The sequence below is a fragment of the Dipodomys merriami genome, unplaced genomic scaffold, assembly GCF_024711535.1.
Source record: "Dipodomys merriami isolate MVZ:Mamm:240054 unplaced genomic scaffold, mDipMer1.0.p SCAF_11, whole genome shotgun sequence".
In the NCBI taxonomy this organism is placed as follows: domain Eukaryota; kingdom Metazoa; phylum Chordata; class Mammalia; order Rodentia; family Heteromyidae; genus Dipodomys; species Dipodomys merriami.
The window spans coordinates 29,973,407-29,992,523 of NW_027202382.1; the positions used below are offsets into that span (position 1 = coordinate 29,973,407).

General features: G+C 52.0%; 1 protein-coding gene across 6 annotated transcripts in view; it reads right to left on the reverse strand.

The window, feature by feature from the left end:
• Akna (AT-hook transcription factor) overlaps positions 1 to 15,580 on the reverse strand; it is a 48,488-nt gene extending 32,908 nt beyond the window's left edge. The window contains exons 1-3 of one of the 6 annotated variants that reach the window (XM_070012199.1): positions 15,530 to 15,580; positions 6,130 to 6,343; positions 3,066 to 3,438 (exon numbers count right to left, since the gene is read on the reverse strand). In XM_070012199.1, the coding sequence (XP_069868300.1) occupies positions 3,066 to 3,327 (262 nt within the window). In that variant the 5' untranslated portion in view covers positions 3,328 to 3,438; positions 6,130 to 6,343; positions 15,530 to 15,580. Of the gene's footprint in view, positions 1 to 2,013; positions 2,032 to 3,065; positions 3,439 to 6,129; positions 6,344 to 6,662; positions 6,683 to 8,761; positions 8,908 to 14,989; positions 15,093 to 15,529 lie in introns of those variants that run through there. The other 5 variants (XM_070012193.1, XM_070012190.1, XM_070012204.1 and 2 more) reach the window with 5 other exon arrangements.
• Between the last annotated feature and the right edge of the window lie 3,537 nt (positions 15,581 to 19,117).

The window sequence follows — 19,117 nt, forward strand, 5'->3', positions numbered from 1 at the left end:
AAGTTACCTCATCTCTGGATTTCACTTCCTCATCACGTGGGTGCACAGAAATGGTAAGAAACCCCAGGAGCCCCTCCCCCTGCTCCCCATCATCAGGTACTGACCTGATTCCCGTCTGCTGATTCAAGAGTCCTCCAAATTCAAGCCTTAAAGCTTGTGGCCGCCCTGAATCTCCGCAGTCATTCCTGGGACACATTCTGGTTACCTGCCCCCCTTGGCCATCCATCCATCAGCCATCCACCTGTCCATTTGTCCATCCAACCATCCATCCATATAGACACCCAAATATACGTATGTCCCCCGCTCTATCATATTTACCTCCTACAGGGCTCCTCAACTTACCTCCTGTTCTGAAGTCTACCACAACTCCTCACACTGACATTCTCTGGTGCCAGTAGTTAATCTGCTAACCTCCTCAATCTGTGTCCTCATCCCTGCCTAGAAACTTATCAACATCTTCCCATTGTCTCCAGGTCCTAAGTCCCCATCAGTCATCTGGTCTACGGTTCCCTCTGTCTTTCCCTGCCCCAATCAAGCCATGCCATGTTCCTCCCACCACCAGGTCTGCCACGTGTCCCTCTGCCATCTCCTTCCCTTTGCCTAGCAAGCTCCTATTTTCCTTCCAGCAGGAGTACAAGAAATCTTAGGGCTCCCTGACTAGGGCAAACTCTCCCTCGTGTTCGGTATCAGCCTGGAGACCCTGGTGACACGATCACAGTGGCCATCACTCGCATATTTCAATACTTGTCTCCCTACCACACTGCAAGCTTTATAAGGAGAAGGCTGCTGGCTGGTTTGGTAGCCCCTACTTGCAGAAGGAATACTCAGTGCTACTTGTTGGCCAAATACAAAGGAAGTTGGAAGAAGACTGATGGAAGGAGTGACACTGATCACATTGTACTCGTTAGCTGACATGTGGAATTGAAATCCCTTTAAACAACTACTTAAAGTTACTAAAAAAAATATTAAAAGAAAGAAGCAAAGGAAGAAGATAAGGTATGTAAAGCTCCTAGGAAATTGGGAGCTTCCATAGTCATATACTAAGCACTCAAACCTTCACCCATCCACCAAACATCCATCCTTTCACTCACCTACATACCCATCTACTAAGCCCCCCAACTACCCATTCATTCATCAGTTACAACCCATCACTCATGTACATGTCTATCAATCCAGTTATTGATCCATCCATCAGCCATCCACCTGCCCATCTGTCCATGCATGCATGCATCCATCAGTATGTCTACTTGTCCATCCATCCACACATCAAACTGTCCATCCATCCACCATCCATGCACCTATCATCTGTTTATCTGTCCACCCATCCACCCACTCATCCATCCACACATTCACCATCCATCCATCCATCAATATGCCTACTTGCCCATTCATCCACACATCCACCTGTCCATCCATCCATCATCTACCTATCCATCCATCCATCCGTCCATCCATCATCTATCTATCCATCCATCCATCCATCCTCTACCCATATGTCTATCATTTATTTACCTGTCCAACTATCCACCCACTCATCATCCATCCATCTACCCACTCACCTGTGTACCAGTCTGCCTATCCATCCATACAATATGCTCATTAGGTACCTGCTCTGCCCTAGACCCTATGTCAATCTTTAGAATAGATCCATAGTTTCATGAAACAAGTAGGAATAGCACTGAGCTTTGTCTGGACACACCATTGTCATAACCCTCGTATCAACTGCTGCTCTGCCATGTTCTTTTCCTCTACCCCAACTCCTCACTCCTCAACTACTCAAAAACTGCTTTAGCAAATCACTCTTGCTTATCATAGTACACTGGAAGCTCAGAGATATTAAGTAATCTGTCAAAGATCACACAGTGGATCCAAACAGTCCTGGAGCTAGAACCCAGGCCCTAGCCATGTCTTCTGCTGAGGTTGTCCAGTGGGGTAAAGAACATGGGCCGTGAAGCTAGGAAACCCTGGCTTCACCCCAGCTCCTCTGGCCTCTCCTACAAGCCAACAACTGACCTTGGCCGTCCCTGTTCAACCTGGAGGCTTGTGCCTCCTAGCTGGCAGAAGGTGGTATAGAAGGAGGGAAAAAAGGCCAGTCAGGATCAGCCATGTGCCTGGCACACAGTAAGGGCACAGGACATGGTGGCAGCTGTTACATCACAGCAGGGGTTACCATGTGACCCCACTGCCCTGAAAGCCAGTGTATCTCAGTGCCCATTTCTTGATGGGGCATAGCTCTACATTAAGCAGAGCAGACATGAGGCATGTTGGATAAAAACCCACTACCAGCCCAAAGTTTCTCTCCTGTCCCCAGACGTCTGCTGGATCACAGGATCCTAAAATAGGGGCATTCTGTTCAATTCTGGTGCAGAAACTACCACGTGGTAGGTTCTTGCTAGTCCCCATGACATGTCCCCCATCCCACAGATGAGGAAACCGAGATTCAGCCAGGACCAACCAGGGTCTTGCCCAGTGAAGCCAGGACACACCTTAAGTTGGTCTCAATGCCAAGGAGCATGTAGGCTATAGAACACAGAGATTGGCCATTGCTAACTGGCATTTTAAAAATATTTAAAATAGGTGTCATCCCTGAATCAAGCAATTCAAATGACCAAAAGCTCTACGGAGTGCGGTATGCAAAAATGGATATGATGACATTCATGTCTGCCTTACTGATAACAGCAGCAGCCAGAAGCCACCTAAAGCACCCTGCCCAGGTGGGCAGACTCTGACCATGGAAGGTTGGCATCACACAATTCTATGCAGGCCATTAGGAGGGACAGGAGCTGGGAGAATGTTCCTGTCTAACAAGGAAGCAAGACACAGGTAACCATGGAGTATGCAGAATGCTGTTCCATATTCATATTACATTTGCATATTGACATCTATAGAACCCACTAGCTATCTGGAGACGGGGGGGGGGGGGGGGGGGTCACCAACAAGTAATTTCCAATCTCACCTTCTTTTTGTTCATATTTTAAAATGTAAAGCTGTCCCCACCCCTGCCCGCTGCTGGGAGTTGGGATGCTTGGGGCAGGGGCAGGGCGCCCCCACAGGAAGTCACTCACCAGTCTTACCTTCCCCTGAAGATCTCTCCGACTCCTGTGAGGCTGGGTCCCTCTCCAGGGACAATGGATGCTGCTGGGCCTGGCGGAAGTCCTCCAGGAGTTCAGGGCTGGTGGCATCAGGAAAGGGCTGTTCGTGGCCCCAGACTTGTGTTCTGCTTCCATCTGTATCTTCCTTCTCCTCAGTCCAGGCCCAGCGCCGTCGCTGGGGCGCCTTCACCAGGCCTGGCCCTGTCCAGTGCACCTGTGTCCCTGAGCTGGCCATCAGCCTGGCTTGGAATTCACCTGGGCCACCTCATCTTCAGGAGACAGAGTTGCTGCTGGGGCCCCACAGTCACCGCTGACTCCTCTCAGCACCAGCCATCCTGCCTGTGACCTATCAGGACACAACAGGGGACAATATTAATCCTTAAGGTCCTACCTTTGTGCAGGAAGTTACCAGCCAAAAGCCAGGAATGAGATGCCTGGTTTAAGACCCAGCTGCACCTGCCTCAGGGGTATGGCCTTGGGAAAGTAATTCTACCTTCATGTGCCTCACTGGTAAAACTTCGAGAATCCCCTGTCTTCCCCCCTCCCCCGCCCCTGATTCCCCAGGATGTGTATAACATTGTCTGGCCTAAGGACAGGACAGGAGCTTAGCAGCCAGGAGACAAACCAGCGGACATGCCCTGGGTGCCAGCTACTGCATAGCCACTGGCACAACATAGGCCCTGTACTCAGAAGAAGTGACAGCCTCGAGTGTGGAGGAGCACACAGATAACCAGGAGCTTTCAACCTGGAGAAACCCAGAAGTGAGGGAAAATACCAATCCAGAAGCCACATCCAGCCAGGTGCCAGTGGCTCACGCCTGTAATCCTACTCAGGAGGCTGAGATGTGAGGATCATGGTTCAAAGCCAGCCTGGCAAGGAAAATTCTATGAGACTGTTATCTCTAATAAACTACACCCCTCCCCCAAAAAGCTGGAAGCAGAGCTCTGGCTCAAGTGGTAGAATGCTAGCCTTGAGCCAAAGAAGCTCAGAGACAGTGCCCAGGCCCTGAGTTCAAGCCCCAGGGCCAAAAGAGGGAGGGGGGAGGAAAGGGAAGAAGACAAAGAAGAAGAAGAAAAAGAAGGAGGAGAAGGAGAAGTGGAGCAGCAGCCACATGTTCTAGGGACCTTTCCTTAGCATGCCTGAGATAAAAGTTCCACATGAGGGGAGGGACTGGTGAACAGATCATTCCAGCCCCTCAAATAATTGAAAGCAGGCACTCAATCCAAATGTATTATGGCAGCATTGTCCAAAGGGTAGAAACCACCAAAGGGGCACTGGTGTGGATAAACAATGTATAACATCGGCATATGATGGGGTAGAACTAAGCCATGAAAAGGAATACCAGAGACCTGACTCAAGCTAGCTACTTCAATGGGGATAAACCCCAAACACATTGTACTACATCCCCAGAGCCTGTGGAGAAAACAGTCTCTAACTGCATACTGGGGACAGAGTTTCCTTCTTGGGATGATGATCATGTGCTGGAACTAGGTAGGAGGGACTGAAACACAACATTGTATGCTGCTGCTCACTTCAAAATGGAGACTTTTAGGTAGTGTAAATAGCATTGCAAAGCATTCCACTGCCAGGGGATCTGCGTCTACGGGAGCCTGCCACGGGGGTTCCTGGACACGGAAGTGGCTTCTGCAGGCTGTGGCAGGCTATGGACAGGGTGACATTCACCGCAAGGAGTGTGGGAAGGCAGGAGTGGCCTGACCCAGGTAGGACTGCTCAGGAGAAGCCAGCTAGACTTCCCAGGCATGGAGAGGTGCAGTGTAGAAGTCTCTGTATGCAGCTTGAAGCCAAGGGACCCTAGGAGGCCGGACAGGAACTCTGGGGACCAGAGTAGGCAGGGAGGGAGAGAGGGAGAGAGGGAGGGAGGGAGGGAGGGAGGGAGGGAGGGAGGGAGGGAGGGGGAAGGCTGAAGAGGGTTCCTCTTTCCCATCCCATCCTCTTTGCCTCCCTCTCCCCTGCTCATTCTAACACTTTCCCAGCATCTGCCCTGTGCCCAGCCCTGTGCCAGGCCCAGAAACCAGTGCACAACAGCAGACACAGCCACCCCCAGGGCTCCCGGCTACATAGGCCTCTTAAAGAATAAGTCTGAGTGTGTGCAAAGGGGATGGCTTAGGGGGTGGTGAGGAAACTGAGGCCTAAAGAGAGGAAAGGCCTCACACAGGGTCACACAGTGACCAGGAAGAGGCAGAAAAGTCTATCTTCCCAGCCACCAACATGCTGCAGACAAGGGAAGTCCAACTCCAGGCCTCCAGACAAACTCAGTCTTGTCTGTCCTTCAGCCTCATGAGCTCTTGGATCCTGGTCAGGAGCTTCATGCTGTACAATTGAGAAAAGTCAGCAGGCATCTATTTCTGGACACAAAGTTCCCCCCAGGGAATGGGCAGCTTGAGAAAAAAGGCTTCTTAAGGTCTGGGGCAGGGCCAAAGGCTGACGCTCCAGCTCCAGGGTGGGGCCCAGTCACTCCTCCCCTACCCATCCTCCTCTCGGCCCCTCAATGCAGCATCTTGAGAACTTTCTGCACTGCTGGCCTGGGCTACGAACTTCCTTTACAGCCTCCCCATCGGCCTTCCCATCGCAGGAAAACCTCCTTCAGGTGACATGCTGAAGCTCATCAAGGAACAGTGACCTGGGTGAGATCACCTGCCTAATTAGTGCCAAAAGAGCTGGTGGGTCTGCAGCTATTAAGTCCTGGCCTAGCAGTCTCCTGGTTTTCAATGCCATAACCCAGTAAGAATAGATTTGCTATGTGTATTAATACACTTCATGTATTAAAAAGAATACTAACAAAAGGGTGCACACATGCAGCAGTGCTACTCAATACTATGTGGGAAATGAACTCAACAACTTGTAGGTGGGGATGGGAGGGAAAAACGGGGAGATCGAGGGAAGGGGTGACAGTGTCCAAAAAGAAATTTACTCTTCACCTGACTTATATAACTCTAACCCCTCTGTATATGACCTTTATAACAAGTTTTTAAAATTTAAACACAAAAATAAGATGTACTAGAAAATAATTACATACCTTTTGTTATTTTTGGCAGTGCTGGAGTTCAAACTCGGGACCTTGCACATGGGAGGCAGATGTTCTACCACTTGAGCCACGCCACAGTTCTTCCTGCTCTAGTTATTTTTCAGACAGGGTCTTCCATTTTTATCTAGGCCAATTTCCAACGGTGATCGTCCTGATCTCTGCTTCCTGAGTAGCTGGCATTACAGGTGTGAGCCACTGCACCCCACTGAAAAATAAATATATATTTTTAAATTGCTATTGTGGTTAATTGAGACAGGATCTTGCTATGTAGTCCAGGTTGGCCTTGAACTCACAATCTTCCTGCCTTTACCTCTGGAGTGCTGGGTTATTAGGTGTGCATCACCACATCCAGCTTTTTTTTTTTTTTTGCCCTTACTGCTGCTTGAACTCAGGGCCTGGGCATTGTCCCCTAGTTTTTGTTTGTTTGTTTGTTTTTTGTAGAGTACTGTCCTTTAGCAAACTACCAATTGAACCACAGCTGCACTTCTGAATTTCTGGTGGTTAAGTGGAAATAAGAGTCTCACAGACTTTCCTGGCAGAGCAGACTTCAAACCTCAATCCTCAGATCTCGGCCTCCTGAGTAGTAAGGATTACAGGTGTGAGCCACCCATGCCAAGCTGTACTTTGAACAGCATGGACCATGGACTTCTGTAGGGTCTGTGACCCTGCTGGACATGCTCAGAGGGGGTTTCCAGGGAGAAGGAATGCTCTAAGCTTGCAGATGACAGCACACCATGCAGCCAGCCAGGCTTGGTGCCCACATAGGGCCCAGCAGACTACACTGGAGCCAGGCCTCGGGCAGGTGTTGGGTGGGGGGAGGGGAGATTGCTGAAGATTGGTGCTTTTCTTTCTGCAGCCTCTGCTAAGGAAGGCTGGGGGAGGCATGTGGTTTTTCTGACTTCTCAAAGCACTGTTTTGGGGTTTGTTTTTTTTTTCCCTAGCCCCACTGCAGAGCAGCTACACCCCATACAGGCCTCTGTGTGCCTAAAGAGGAAGTATCTGTCTTCCTGGAAGATTCAGTGGTTGCAAAAATCTCACTGTGACCAGAGGCCACCACACAGCAGAGGCAGACTTGGCTACCTGTCCTGTCATGTGTCCCTAGACCTGTGAGTTTGTCCTGTCCTGAGCAAGATGCTCTGACAAGCCTAGCCTTCTATACCACAGAGCCCAGGACCTGCCAGTCAGCTAGTCAACAAACAGACATTAGTGCCAGCCAGCTGTGATAGAGAAGCAGGCCGGCGTCAAGGCAGGCTGGGACAAATGAACACTGAGCTTCCCCTAACTAGGCTCCTGAGGGCCACAGCTCAGAACTGTCATCTGGGCACCAAGTGGGTGCAAGCCAACTTCCCACACCCCTCCTATGTGCCAGGCACTACTTGAGCACCAGGGTCAAAAAAAAAAAGAGCCAAAGCTTTCAAAGTGGCAGCTGGCAGAAGGGCACAGCAGCAGGGTCCCTGGAGGAAGAGGTAAAGCCTTCAGCTCAGGCTTGAGCAACACAGTGGGGAGACAACAAGGAGGGCTTTCAGCACACACAGGAAGTGGCAAGGCAAAGGGCAGTCTGAAAGATCTAGACTTCTGGGGGACCATGGGATTGTGGGCAAGCCACACAAAAGGCAGGGAGGTCCAGGTGGCCTTCGTAGGGCACCAGTGGGAGCTGGTGGGGAGTTCCTGCCATGAGCTGGACATGGGATGCAAGGAGACCAAAGATCCTGGGAGTGGTAGAGATCAGGGTCCCCACACTTCCTGGAGAAAACCACCAGCACCTCCTCTGTCCCCTCCCTCTGCTGCCGTGTCCTGGGCTCTCAACAAGTCAAACCTCTGTGGTCTCTTTTCAGTTCCTGCTTGGGCTGTACCCATTCTCACCACCCTACCGCTCTATTCCTAAGCTGAGGTCCCTCCCTTCTCTTGTTCAGCTGCTCTAACCCTCAGGCTTCAGGCCACCATGCAGCCTACTTCTGCCTCCTCTATCCCTTGGAAGTCCCTTCCCATCCCACTAGGGCTGTCCAGCATGCTCCCCCCGCCCCCCCCCCCCGCATTCTGACATCTAATGCAAAAGGAAACAGAGGCACGGGGAAGGGGCAGGCTCCCCTGAGACTCTATAACCAGGAATTGTGACCGAGGGGCTCTAAGCCAGGGTGTTGTGACTATAAAACAATGGCCATCAAATTGGCAGGGACAGGAGGGTGAGGAAGGAAGATACTCCGTACCCCTCATAAGTGGCTGGGCCACTGGCAAGGCACAGATCTCTGTCCACGAGAGGCTGAATGGAAGCCCATCCAGAGGCCCAGGTAGAAGACAAGATGCTAGTCTCCGGTCCCCAAATCCAGAAGGCTTAGCTGTCCAGGTAGCAGGGGTGGGGGGTGGGGGGCGTGATGCTGCCCACTCCCCACTCCTGACTGTCTCTGAGGTCCCTCAGCAACCCAGGCATGAACGCTCCCTAAGAAGAGGGTGTTCCAGGCATAGAGAGGGACCAACACTTGTCCAAGTTCATGAGAACAGAATGTGAGCAGCCTCTGAGTGTGGACGAACTCTCCCAGCCCACACAGCTGCTTAACTGCCACTTCCTGGCGGGGACTGTCCCCTTCCTGCCGCCCCCTGCCCCACCTCCAGTCAATTCCCTTACCTCACTGGTCCTCCACCACGGTCCTGTGGGCTGGGGCTCAGAGGACCTGCCTCTGAGGTCTTTGTTCTGAACCTGGGGAGCCCCCAGCCTGCATCGTGCCCTGCCCCGCCTCCAGCCTGTTCTGCCAGCCCAAGCTGTGGCTCCCCGAGCAGCATGGCTCCCAGCTTCTCCCCGCCCCTGCAGCTGAGACCTCCTCCTCCTCCTGGCAGGAAGCGCCCAGCCTGATTTCCTACAAGTGTTTCTCAAAAGGAGGGCGCTTGCCTACCAGAGCCAGATCCAAGAGCTTAACCCCTTGGTGGACAAAGGCAGTGCTGTGCTGCCAGGAAAAGTCTTGATGTCTGGGGTCTGGGATCATCTTCACCACACCCTCCAGACACAGAGCGGAGGATCGAAGCCCAGACAAGGCAAAGGCTTGGCTTGGCCAAGGCCACACAACGTGCAGGGCCTGGAAGAGGACTCTGCAGCCTTCTGGTCTGCTCCCTCCTCTGGGAGCTTCTTCCATAGCCTCTCCCCTCCAAGTTCTCTGAGGTTCTCTGCTTCACCAGAGACCAAATCCTCATTTGTACCCTTCCAGCTCCGACTCTCTCTGTCCTGTCTGCAATATGCAATTCAGCATCTCAGAAAGGCTGCCATAATTCTTGCCATCTTCCTCATTATCCTCACCCTAAGAGGGCCTACAACTAGAGTGGAGTTTTCCAGGCAAGGTGGAGATAGGGAATTACCTGAGCAGGTATGTTTACCGTTATAAATTCCCTTGCAGGGCTCCCTGGAGAGCGTGGACAGACAGACTGATTTTGCCTTCTCCTGGGTTCTACTCGCTCACTGTAACATGGGACATGCTAGAGAAAAGGCAGCCCGGAAAACAGCAACCAGGAATTCAGAGACAAATACTGTATTAATGAACAGTGTGATCAAAAACACAGAAGCACTGTTTCTGTCTTATGCTTTACATTCTCTTATAAGCGGCAACATTTAGTAAAATGGAAAAGAGAATAGCTCTTTCCCCCTCTGACCTTCTTGCCCTCCTGTCCAGATGATTAGCAGGCTCTAAGACTGAGCGAGAAAAATCTTTAAAAAAAGACATCTATTTGGGGAAAAAGGACTTCCTTGGGCACAAGAAGTGTTTGCTAAGAAAAATATTTACCTCAAAGATGAACACTCATCTTGAAACAACCCAAATTTGGGGGAAATGCCCCATGACACCAATGACCAAGTTTAGCAGGCCAACCTTCAAGATCTCTGTACCCAACTGACAAAACAGCAAGGCAGTAAGAACAAAGAAGAACATTTATCCTAAGGAAAATTTGAACCAAACCTCAAACTACTTTTTCATCATAAACACTCATGATGGTGCCTGTTAGCAGATGTGCCTGCATCTGCAGCTGCGTGTGTACCATCTTTCTGTCTTTTCCTTCACTAATCAACTTTCTTGGTCTCTGACTTAATGGGTCCTCAAATTCTGTGACAACTTCAAGAACTTGGCACCCTTGGTAACCAAGGGCCAAGCAGAGGCCTCTTCTTTTGCAAATTTTCTCCTGGAGCATCATCACCCATCCACCCATCAGGTAACAGTTCTTAGGCAATTCAGCCAGGATGAAAACTGTCCATTCTGGTTAACAACAGCATTTGTGAGGCACGTGTGGTGTACAGCTAGACACAGGCAGGCTGAGTGCTGAAGCAGAATAGGCCAAGGTGGGAGATGCAGAAATGGGGCTCTGGAGCCCACAGGACCCACAAGCCCTGATCCCAACTCTGCCTTGCCTCAACCCAAAGATTCTAAGCCAAGAAAGCAGGAGAAAGAGTGAGATCAGCCCTGATGAGCTGTCAAATTGAGGACCCACCCATGAGGGAGGGAACACAGACTCTTAAGAGTCATAGGGTCCTGGGTTCAATCCTAGGCCCATCTTCTGCCAGCCCTGTGACTTCTGAAGCTTCATGCCCCCATTTCCTGGTCTGTAAAATGGAGCTTCCACACAGAGTACTGCTGGGGTTCCATGAGGCAATGAACTATTTCACAAACTACCTGAAACCTGCCTGGACTAGGTTGGAGTCCTGATCTCCACCAAGGGCTATATCTGAATACCTCTCCTTAAACCCAACACCTGGGTTCAAGGGCTGAAAAATGTCTTCAATCAATGAGTAAATGAATGAATGAATGAATGAATGAATGAATGAATGAATGAATGAACTCTCCCAAGGTCAGCTGGTGAGGATATAGCAGATCTAAGGCCCTTGTTCCAGTAACCATCTAACTCCTCCACTGCTTCCCTGCCTGTCACCCACATCTGAGTGTCAGGCTCTCCCGGAAGCCCTCCTTGGAACTGAGCCAATCCCCATGGAGGCCCCTCCCACAGCTTTGGTGCCAGGGGAGGGGGGGCGCATTGTATGGGAGCAGACTTCCCTGACACCCTGTCACTCACTTGCCCACCCTGGTCATTAGCTCAGGCAGCACTGCCAGCAACACCAGGTGGCGGGCATCCCCCGCCCCCCCCCCCCATGGCTTCTGGATCATCCAGCCCTTCTTCTTCCTGCCACCCCGAGCCTTTCCACCCTCCTCTCTGCCTCTGCTCACACCCCTTTTTGTCCTTACAGTACAGTCTTCTCTCATGTGGGCGCTGTGCCTTCATCACTATGTCCCCAAGGCCCAGCACAGGCTGACACACATCAGAAGTGCCACCAACCTATGCAGTTTCTCCACTAAACCCAGTCAGTTGCCTGCATCTTACCCATAGCCCTGAAGATCTAGAAAGATGGTGTGATGTACCCACTTTGCAGATGGGTACATGGAAGCCCCAAGCCCTACAGCCCAAGCAACTTGCTCAAGGTCCCAAACCTGGTGAGCGCTGGTAGAGTCTTCAACACTGGAAGACCAGCCCCTGAAAGTCCAGAAAAAGATTCATTTCTGGTCACCCACCCAAGGGCCTGCATACCTTCTCCCACCCCTCCTAGGCACCCAGCCAGCCCTCAGCAGCTCATTCTCTAAGCCTTGGGTCATGCTCTTACCCACAGTGGCATTTCTCAGCACTCTAACTACCCACCTGCCCAGCATTCCCTCCCATCCCCACCTACAGCTCTCCAGTGGCTCCCTGGCTCCTGGACCTTGATGGGCAGACAAGAAGACACCCTGCCTGGTCAACCTTCATAGCATGTCCCCAGGCCTAGAGGAATGGATGGGGCCACTGCTCCTCAGCCATCTAGGGGAAGCAGGTTTCCCACCTCCTGAGCTTCCTGCCCTCTTCTTTAGGGGAGAGAGAGACCCTCCTACGGCCTCCCCACTTCTTACCCAGGTAGCTGGCTTCCCTCAGTGGTTAAATCCCACAGAGAGGCAGATCTGATGACCCATGAGGGCTTGGGTGGATCAGAAAGAATATGGGAAACCTGGCTTAGGGAGTAGAGGCCTAAGGCCCAACCTGTGTGAGCTGGGCAAGAGAGGTTACATGACTAGCACATGTGAGGCAGTTTGATCTGCACCTGAAAATAAAGCACTACTCTCTAGATGAACCCTTTATTCAGGAGGGTGGAGTTGGGGTTCCTAGCCCCCTCCCCAGTTCCTTGGTCCTTGGCTCTGGTCCCAGAATCACAAGGAGAGAGACTGGCAGCTGGGCATCCTACTCTGGCCTTGATCCCAGTCCTTCTTACAAGTCAGGCTCAGGATGGGGAGGAGGGCAGGGATGCTGGCAAGGCTCTGGGGAGCTGAGGTCTCTCATGATAACCCGGCTAGGATTTGACTACACTTGGCAGTGGAGACCAGAGCCATGATGGGTCTGTAGACTGGGTGGGGAAGGGCCAGGAGTGTAAAATGCCAGGCTTTGGGCAGAAGGGCAGGGGCCTACCTACCCCTAGCAGATCAGCTTTAGCTGTTTTGTTTCAGAGCCTCTGGAATAACGTTACTTAGAACAGGAGGACCATGCTAGGACTGAAGAGGGTGTGTTCCCAGGGCAGACAGGGCTGCAGTCAGTATCATCCAGCCTCCCCTGCCATCCACCACTCCCTGTCCAGCTCTGCACAGGCAGCCAGGCCATCTTCTTAGGACCCCATTCTGACTGCATCACCCCTGCTTAAAAGACCACGAATGGCTACCTCACTAGGAGGCCTGGAATTCAGGCATATAGGGGCTTGCTCCCAATGTGGGGACCTGTCCATCTGAGCACTGCATATGGAGGACTGAACCGTGAGGTGTGTCCTCCCAGCCCTACCTCGGGGGTCATCATGGGGTTCCCTTGGGATACCCGTGCCACCAGGAACTCCTAACTCCCACTACCCTGTAGAAGTAAGGCTGGACCTCCCCTCCCATGGCCCATCACATACCCTCTCACACCCACCCCTTTGGTGCTGGGGTTGAATTCATGGCCTGATGCCCTAATGCCTAGGTAAGCACTCAAGCACTGAGCTATATGTCCAGTGGCCTACAGCACTCTTTAAAAAAAAAGAAAGAGAAGGACTTGTGGCACTTACTAATTCCCTTAGTGTAAATCTCTGTGTGTGTGTGTGTGTATGCACGTGTGTGCCATCCAGGGGTTTGAACTCAGGGCCTGGGCACTGTCCTGCACTTCTTTTGCTCAAGATGAGCTCTCTACCACTTTGAGCCACAGCACCACTTCAGGTTTCCTGGTGGTTAATTGGAGATAAGAGTCACACAGATTTTCCTCTTTCCTGCTTGAGCAGGCTTTGAACTCTGACCCTCAGATCTCAGCCTCCTAAGTACCTAGGATTATAGGCATGAGCCACCAGCACTAGCATAAATACCTTTATTGTGAAAAATTTTAAGTTATCAACACAATACTACTGAATACAGCACTGTGAAGAGATGAGGATATCCCAAGTAAAGACCCTCTAACCTCAATGAAGAGCTGTGTGATTTTAAGCAAGCAACTGAACCTGCAGCTTTTCACCTGTAAAACAAGGACATGATACTAACAGAATCTAGCAGGGCTCCGTACTGGGCACAACAGGGGTGATGGGACAGATGAGTGATCCTGCCCTCCCAGCCAGTACCTCTCACAGTTAAGGCCCTGGCACCGTGGCTACTCGTATGATTAGCCTTGGTGTTACTGCCATCATTCACCTTTTCTCTGGCACTGGGTTTCTTCATCTCTGTATTTAGAACAAGGAAACGCTTTCTCAAGGTGGTACTAGAAAGACCGTACTGTGCCCATTTTAAAGAGGGTGAAAGCTGAGGTTCCCGGAAGTGAAGCAGGGTGGGCCTAAGGTCCCAGGTTGTTCCCCACCACCCAGGGTGCAGGAGGAGACCTTGGCACTGGCACTGGGCAGGTCCAATGGAGGCTCCATCACACTCTGCCCCCAGGAGGCCACTGAGATGTCCCTGGAAAGGGGGGTGGGGGAACAGTGCCTCAGCCCTTCCTTGACTCTGTGGTGGATTCTGCTGGGTGGACCACGAAGCTGATGAAATCCCATGGCAAGAAAGCCTGGGTCACATGATTCAAATGCAAACCAGCTGGTCTCTGGGAGCTTGGGCCACCTCGGGTACCTTCTTCTCCCTCCTGCAAAGATCAGGCTGCCCAGATCACCCCCAAACACCACAGGCTGCTCCTTCTGGGGGATGAGTAAACCAGAGTTAGACCCCAATAAGCCCACGGGGAGTCACTGCTGCCTTAAAACAGCTGCCCACATAAAACCCACCAACTTCAGAAAAGGAACCTGGAAAATTCTTTCGGGAAGTCCCTTCACGTATGGAACCTCAGCTCAGCTCAGCTCTCCACACTTCAAATTCAGGCTACTTCTAGAGGGCAGGAGCAATGTCTCTTTCCACAGCAGCCTGTCACAACTTCTGGGCTCTAAGACACCTCGGTGTTGTTGCCAGCATCTTTCCAACTTTCTTCCTCAGAGGCAGAAAGGTGTGTGCTGTTGTTTTAATCTAGGTGACACCTAGTCGTTCCTTTCAACTAAAGCCAAAAAAGGAGCATAGAAAGAGTCTCATCCAAAGTCACAGAACAACCAGACTCAGGCTCTGCCTGAGGAGCCCCGTCTAACGGGGGCCTGCGCCTCCTCCCTGCTGTGCGCCCTGGGGCCAGCCGCGCTTGCTCTCTGGGCCCCGGTCTCCCCCAGCGTAGCAAGAAGGGACTGCAGTTAGTTTTGGCAGCTCGTTCCGGTTCCAATCGCCGGGGAGCCTGCCCACCCCACGCTGGCCCTGGCTCTGCCCCGCTCCCCATCCTCCCCTCGACCACCACACACAGCCAAGGGGAAAAAAAAAGAGGAAAAGAAACTTGCGTGAGGCGTCCGGGGAGGGCGCGCGGCTCCGAGCGGCCCGGTTGCCGCGCAGTTGCCGGGTGAACCAAATCTCACACAAATCCCGGAGCAGGAGCAAAGCCGCCGTCACCCCAGCAACCCGGGCCCCGCCTCCGGCCCGGTTCAGCCCGCGGCGCCGCCCAGGACCACCCGGCTCCCCCGAGACCCCTCCGCCCCCGGGACCAGGCCCCGCGGGAGGGACAAAGCCAAGGCCCCCACCCCTAGGCGGAGGAGGAGACGGAGGCCGGAGGGGCGGAGCCTGGGAATCCCGCACACACTCGGGGTCCCCGCCCCCCGATCGGGGACTCCTCCCGCCCCCTACTCGGGCCCCGATCGCGAGCCCAGGTCCTTCCCATTCCCGGAGCCGCAATCCGTGTCCTCCTCGCGCGCGTGGGGCTCAGGCTGGCAAGCGGCTCCAGCCCGGTGCAGTGGAGCCCCTCAGGTCCCCGCTCAACCCCGCGCCCCACTCTTCGAGAAACTGAGTCTCAGTGACCCGCGCACACGCGCCGCGCCCGCACCCACCTGCTCGCCGCCGCCGCCGCCGCCCGCGCTGCAGTTTCCTGGACTTGAGCGGCAGACAAAGGTCTCCAATCCGCGGGCAGGGCGGGGCGCGGCTGCTTTGCATAAAGTCCTAGGGCGGGCCAAACCAAAGGGGAGGGGAGAGGAGGCGGACCCTGGTGGGCGGGGCCGCAGGAAGACCTACCAATCGTAGTGAAGCAGCTGTCTGCGCCCCGCCCCCGGAATCTCCAGAGTTGGAGAGTACGCCCATGATGACTGCAAATGTCAAGTCTGCTGCAGAGACTGAGGCCTGGCGGGCGACCAGTGATGTGCGAGGTCCGTGGAGCCAACAGGAGGAAAAAATCACAAACTTTCATGGCAGAAGCCGACTGATTTATAACAATAATAAGTACTTTCTTGAGAACTCATTAGGTGTCAAGCCTTCTCTGCTGTAAGCAGATGTGATTATTAACCCCTATGACCCTAACCCCAGATTATCTTCTAGTTCCAGCCACTATTAGACAAACATGGAAATCTGGGCAGGAAGTCCAGGTGAAAGGAGTATAGAAGGGCAGTGAGACACACACACACACACACAAAGACACACACACACACAAAATGGGGCTGCTGACTAAATACATATAGGTCAGCCTCGTATAGGTACTAATTTAACATCATCACGGCAGGAAGTGACTTGTCCCAAATTCTCATCTAACTGTGTAGTGTGCCCCCCAGTTCTCTCCTCCTGGCAGATGGCTCTCTCAGCCTGCCCCCAGCTACTGGGTTCTCCCTCCAAATCACTATCCAGCAGCAATCACAGCAGCAGGTTATCTCTAAAGGCCTCTGGTGTCAGAACCAAACAATCCAGCTAATCAGTGCAATAATCTACAAATTAGGTCAACATTTTGCTTCCCGTACAAGGACTGGCAAACCACTGACAACTATGGTTTCCTAGCAAAGGAGAATTTGATCCAAAAATGTGATGCTGAGATTTGCCTCGTTCTCTGTTCTTGTATTCCTCCCATCTAGGGCTACCTGCATCCCACTTTTTCCTCTGCCAAAGGACTTAAATGTTATCTAAACTAACTCAGCTTGGAAAGCTCCATGCTCCAGATATGGAAAACTCTGCTCACCTTCTGCCCTCCATCTCCTCACACCTAGCTCAAAGTTACCTTTCCAGCTCAGTCCTAGAAGCATTTGGGGAGTTAAAAAACCTATTGGAAGGGGAAATTTGGAATCTAAAACTTGATTGGGGAACACCTAACCATCACAGGCTCAGAAATTTTGGAAGCAACAGTTCCAGAAACTACACGTTCACAAGCACAGACTTGGGATGGTGGGGAGCTGTCTGTCCCCCTGGAGTTGGACCAAGTAGGAAGATAGTAGATTTGACACAGGGATGACATACTCTACCCTGAAGATCACAGGGATGGTCAGTGGCTAGTATCAAGTTCCCATGGCTAACCAGGGATAGCCCAGTTTGTAAAAACAGACACTCAGGGCCTAGGGCATTCATTCACAAGGGCCAGACTCCTTCTTTCTTCATCATATCATACTCAGAATCCAGACCCTAGGGCTGCTGGGCCTGCTGTGACTCCACAGGACATCCTATCCCCCACCAGCCACCACCCCCCCACACACAAGGTAAGCAGTCAGTGTTCTCATGATATCTCTTTCCGGTTTCCTACAGAGGCTGGGGCAAACCCTGTCTTTAGTTGCTTCAAACAACACACATTTGTTCTCTCATAAAGAAGTTGGGAATCTGAAATCAGACTCATAGGGCAGTTTCCTTCTAGAGGCACTGGGAGGGGGTGTGTGTGTGGAATTTTTCTCCTGGACTTTTCAGTTTCTAAAGACTGCCTCCATCCCTTGGCTTAGGTACTCCTCCTCATCCAAGTATGTTTCTAATTTCCACTCCCCCACTTCTCCCACCATCACGACCCCTTCTCCTCTCTGTGTCAAATTCCCTCTGCCTCTCTGTTGTTGTTTTTGTTGTTGTTGTTCCTGGGGCTTTTACTCAGGACCAGGGTGCTGTTCCTGTGCTGTCCCTGTCCCTGCTCAAGGCTAGCCCTCTGCTACTTTGAGCCACAGCTCTACTTCCTGTTTTCTGGTGGTTAATTGGAAATAGGAGTCTCGTGGACGCTCCTGCCAGGGCTGATATCCTCAGATCTCAGCTTCCTGAACACCTGGCCCTCTGCCTCCCTTAAAAAAAAATATGTGTGGTATTAGGGGGTTGAACTCAAGGCTTTGTGCTTGCTAGGCAGGGTTCCTTTCACTTGGGTCACACTCCCAGCCTTTTTTGCTTTGAGTAGAGTCATATATTTATGCCCAGTCTAGCTTGGACCTCAATACTCCTATTTGTACTTCCCACATAGCTGAGAATTCAGACACATACCAACACATCCAGCTTTTTTATTGGTTAAGATGAGGGTCTCACTTTTGCCCAGGCTATCTTGAAATCATGACCCTTTGTCTCCACCTCTCAGGTGGCTGGGGTTACAGGTAGGTGCCACTGTACCTGGCTCTGCTTTCATCTTGTACAGACTCTTGTGATGACACGGACCCTGCTCAAATCTAGACCATCCAGCATCATCTCCTGTGGCTTTGGCCTCACAGATACAACTCTTTTGTCATATAAGGCAACCTGCACAGGCCCCAGGTATGCCAAGATGGTCATCTTTGGGGGTGAGAAGGAGGGGCTATTATTCAGCCCACCAAGACAACATTTCCAAGGGAACATGAGGCTCGGGAAATCATATGTCCCTGACTCCACAGGATGTGAACTAGAATCTGATGCCCAGAGGTCTGAGGCCTGATGAAGCAGCGGGAAGGGAGAGAGCATGAGCAGGCAGACTGTGTGTGTAAGGAAGGGGGAAAGAGTCCCCTTGAGAGGGCCTTCTGGGGTCACCCAGGGAAATCTGTAGCTTTGGTCTCAGGTGGCCAGAAAACAGCTACAACAAAGAGGGGGGTTTCAAACACAACCAAGGGACTGATGTCCCTAGTTCAGCTCTGGCAGAGCCTGAGACACAGAATGGCAAGGCAGGACTTGTTAAGCTCTTCTTGGGGACAGTAGGGAGTGGTCTCTGAGGCTATACAACAGGCCACATTTTGCCACCACCCTGTGCTCCCTGCCCATGACCCAATTGCTCCCGCCCACCTCTGCCCTTGGCTGCTGGGCCAGGAAGCCCGGACAGGCAGGATCGCCTAGCCTCTGGCCGCGAATGGAAACAATTCTAGGTCTCCCTTAGATTCTAGGGTCCAGCTTCTGGGGACTCTGGTGTCTAGAATCCCCTGGTCCTACAGCTTCCTTCCCTCCCTGTCCTTCCTTAAGCCAGTCATCTGTCTACAAATCTAGGTCTCAGAGTTCCCTTCTGGAAACCTATCCAAGACCCACTGGTATGTGGTTCAAATATTCCTGTGCCTTGTGTGTTCTGTCCTACGATATACCTGTGTGACTTAATGTGCACATATCTATGTATTTAAGTTTTACCCTCAAACCATCAAGTTAGGTGTCAGACACAGGTGACACTCAGGTGTCCCAATCAACCTTCCACATGCATCCCCAACTGAGCCACAAGGAAGGCCTCAGGGGTGTTGGTATGTAATGCTCCG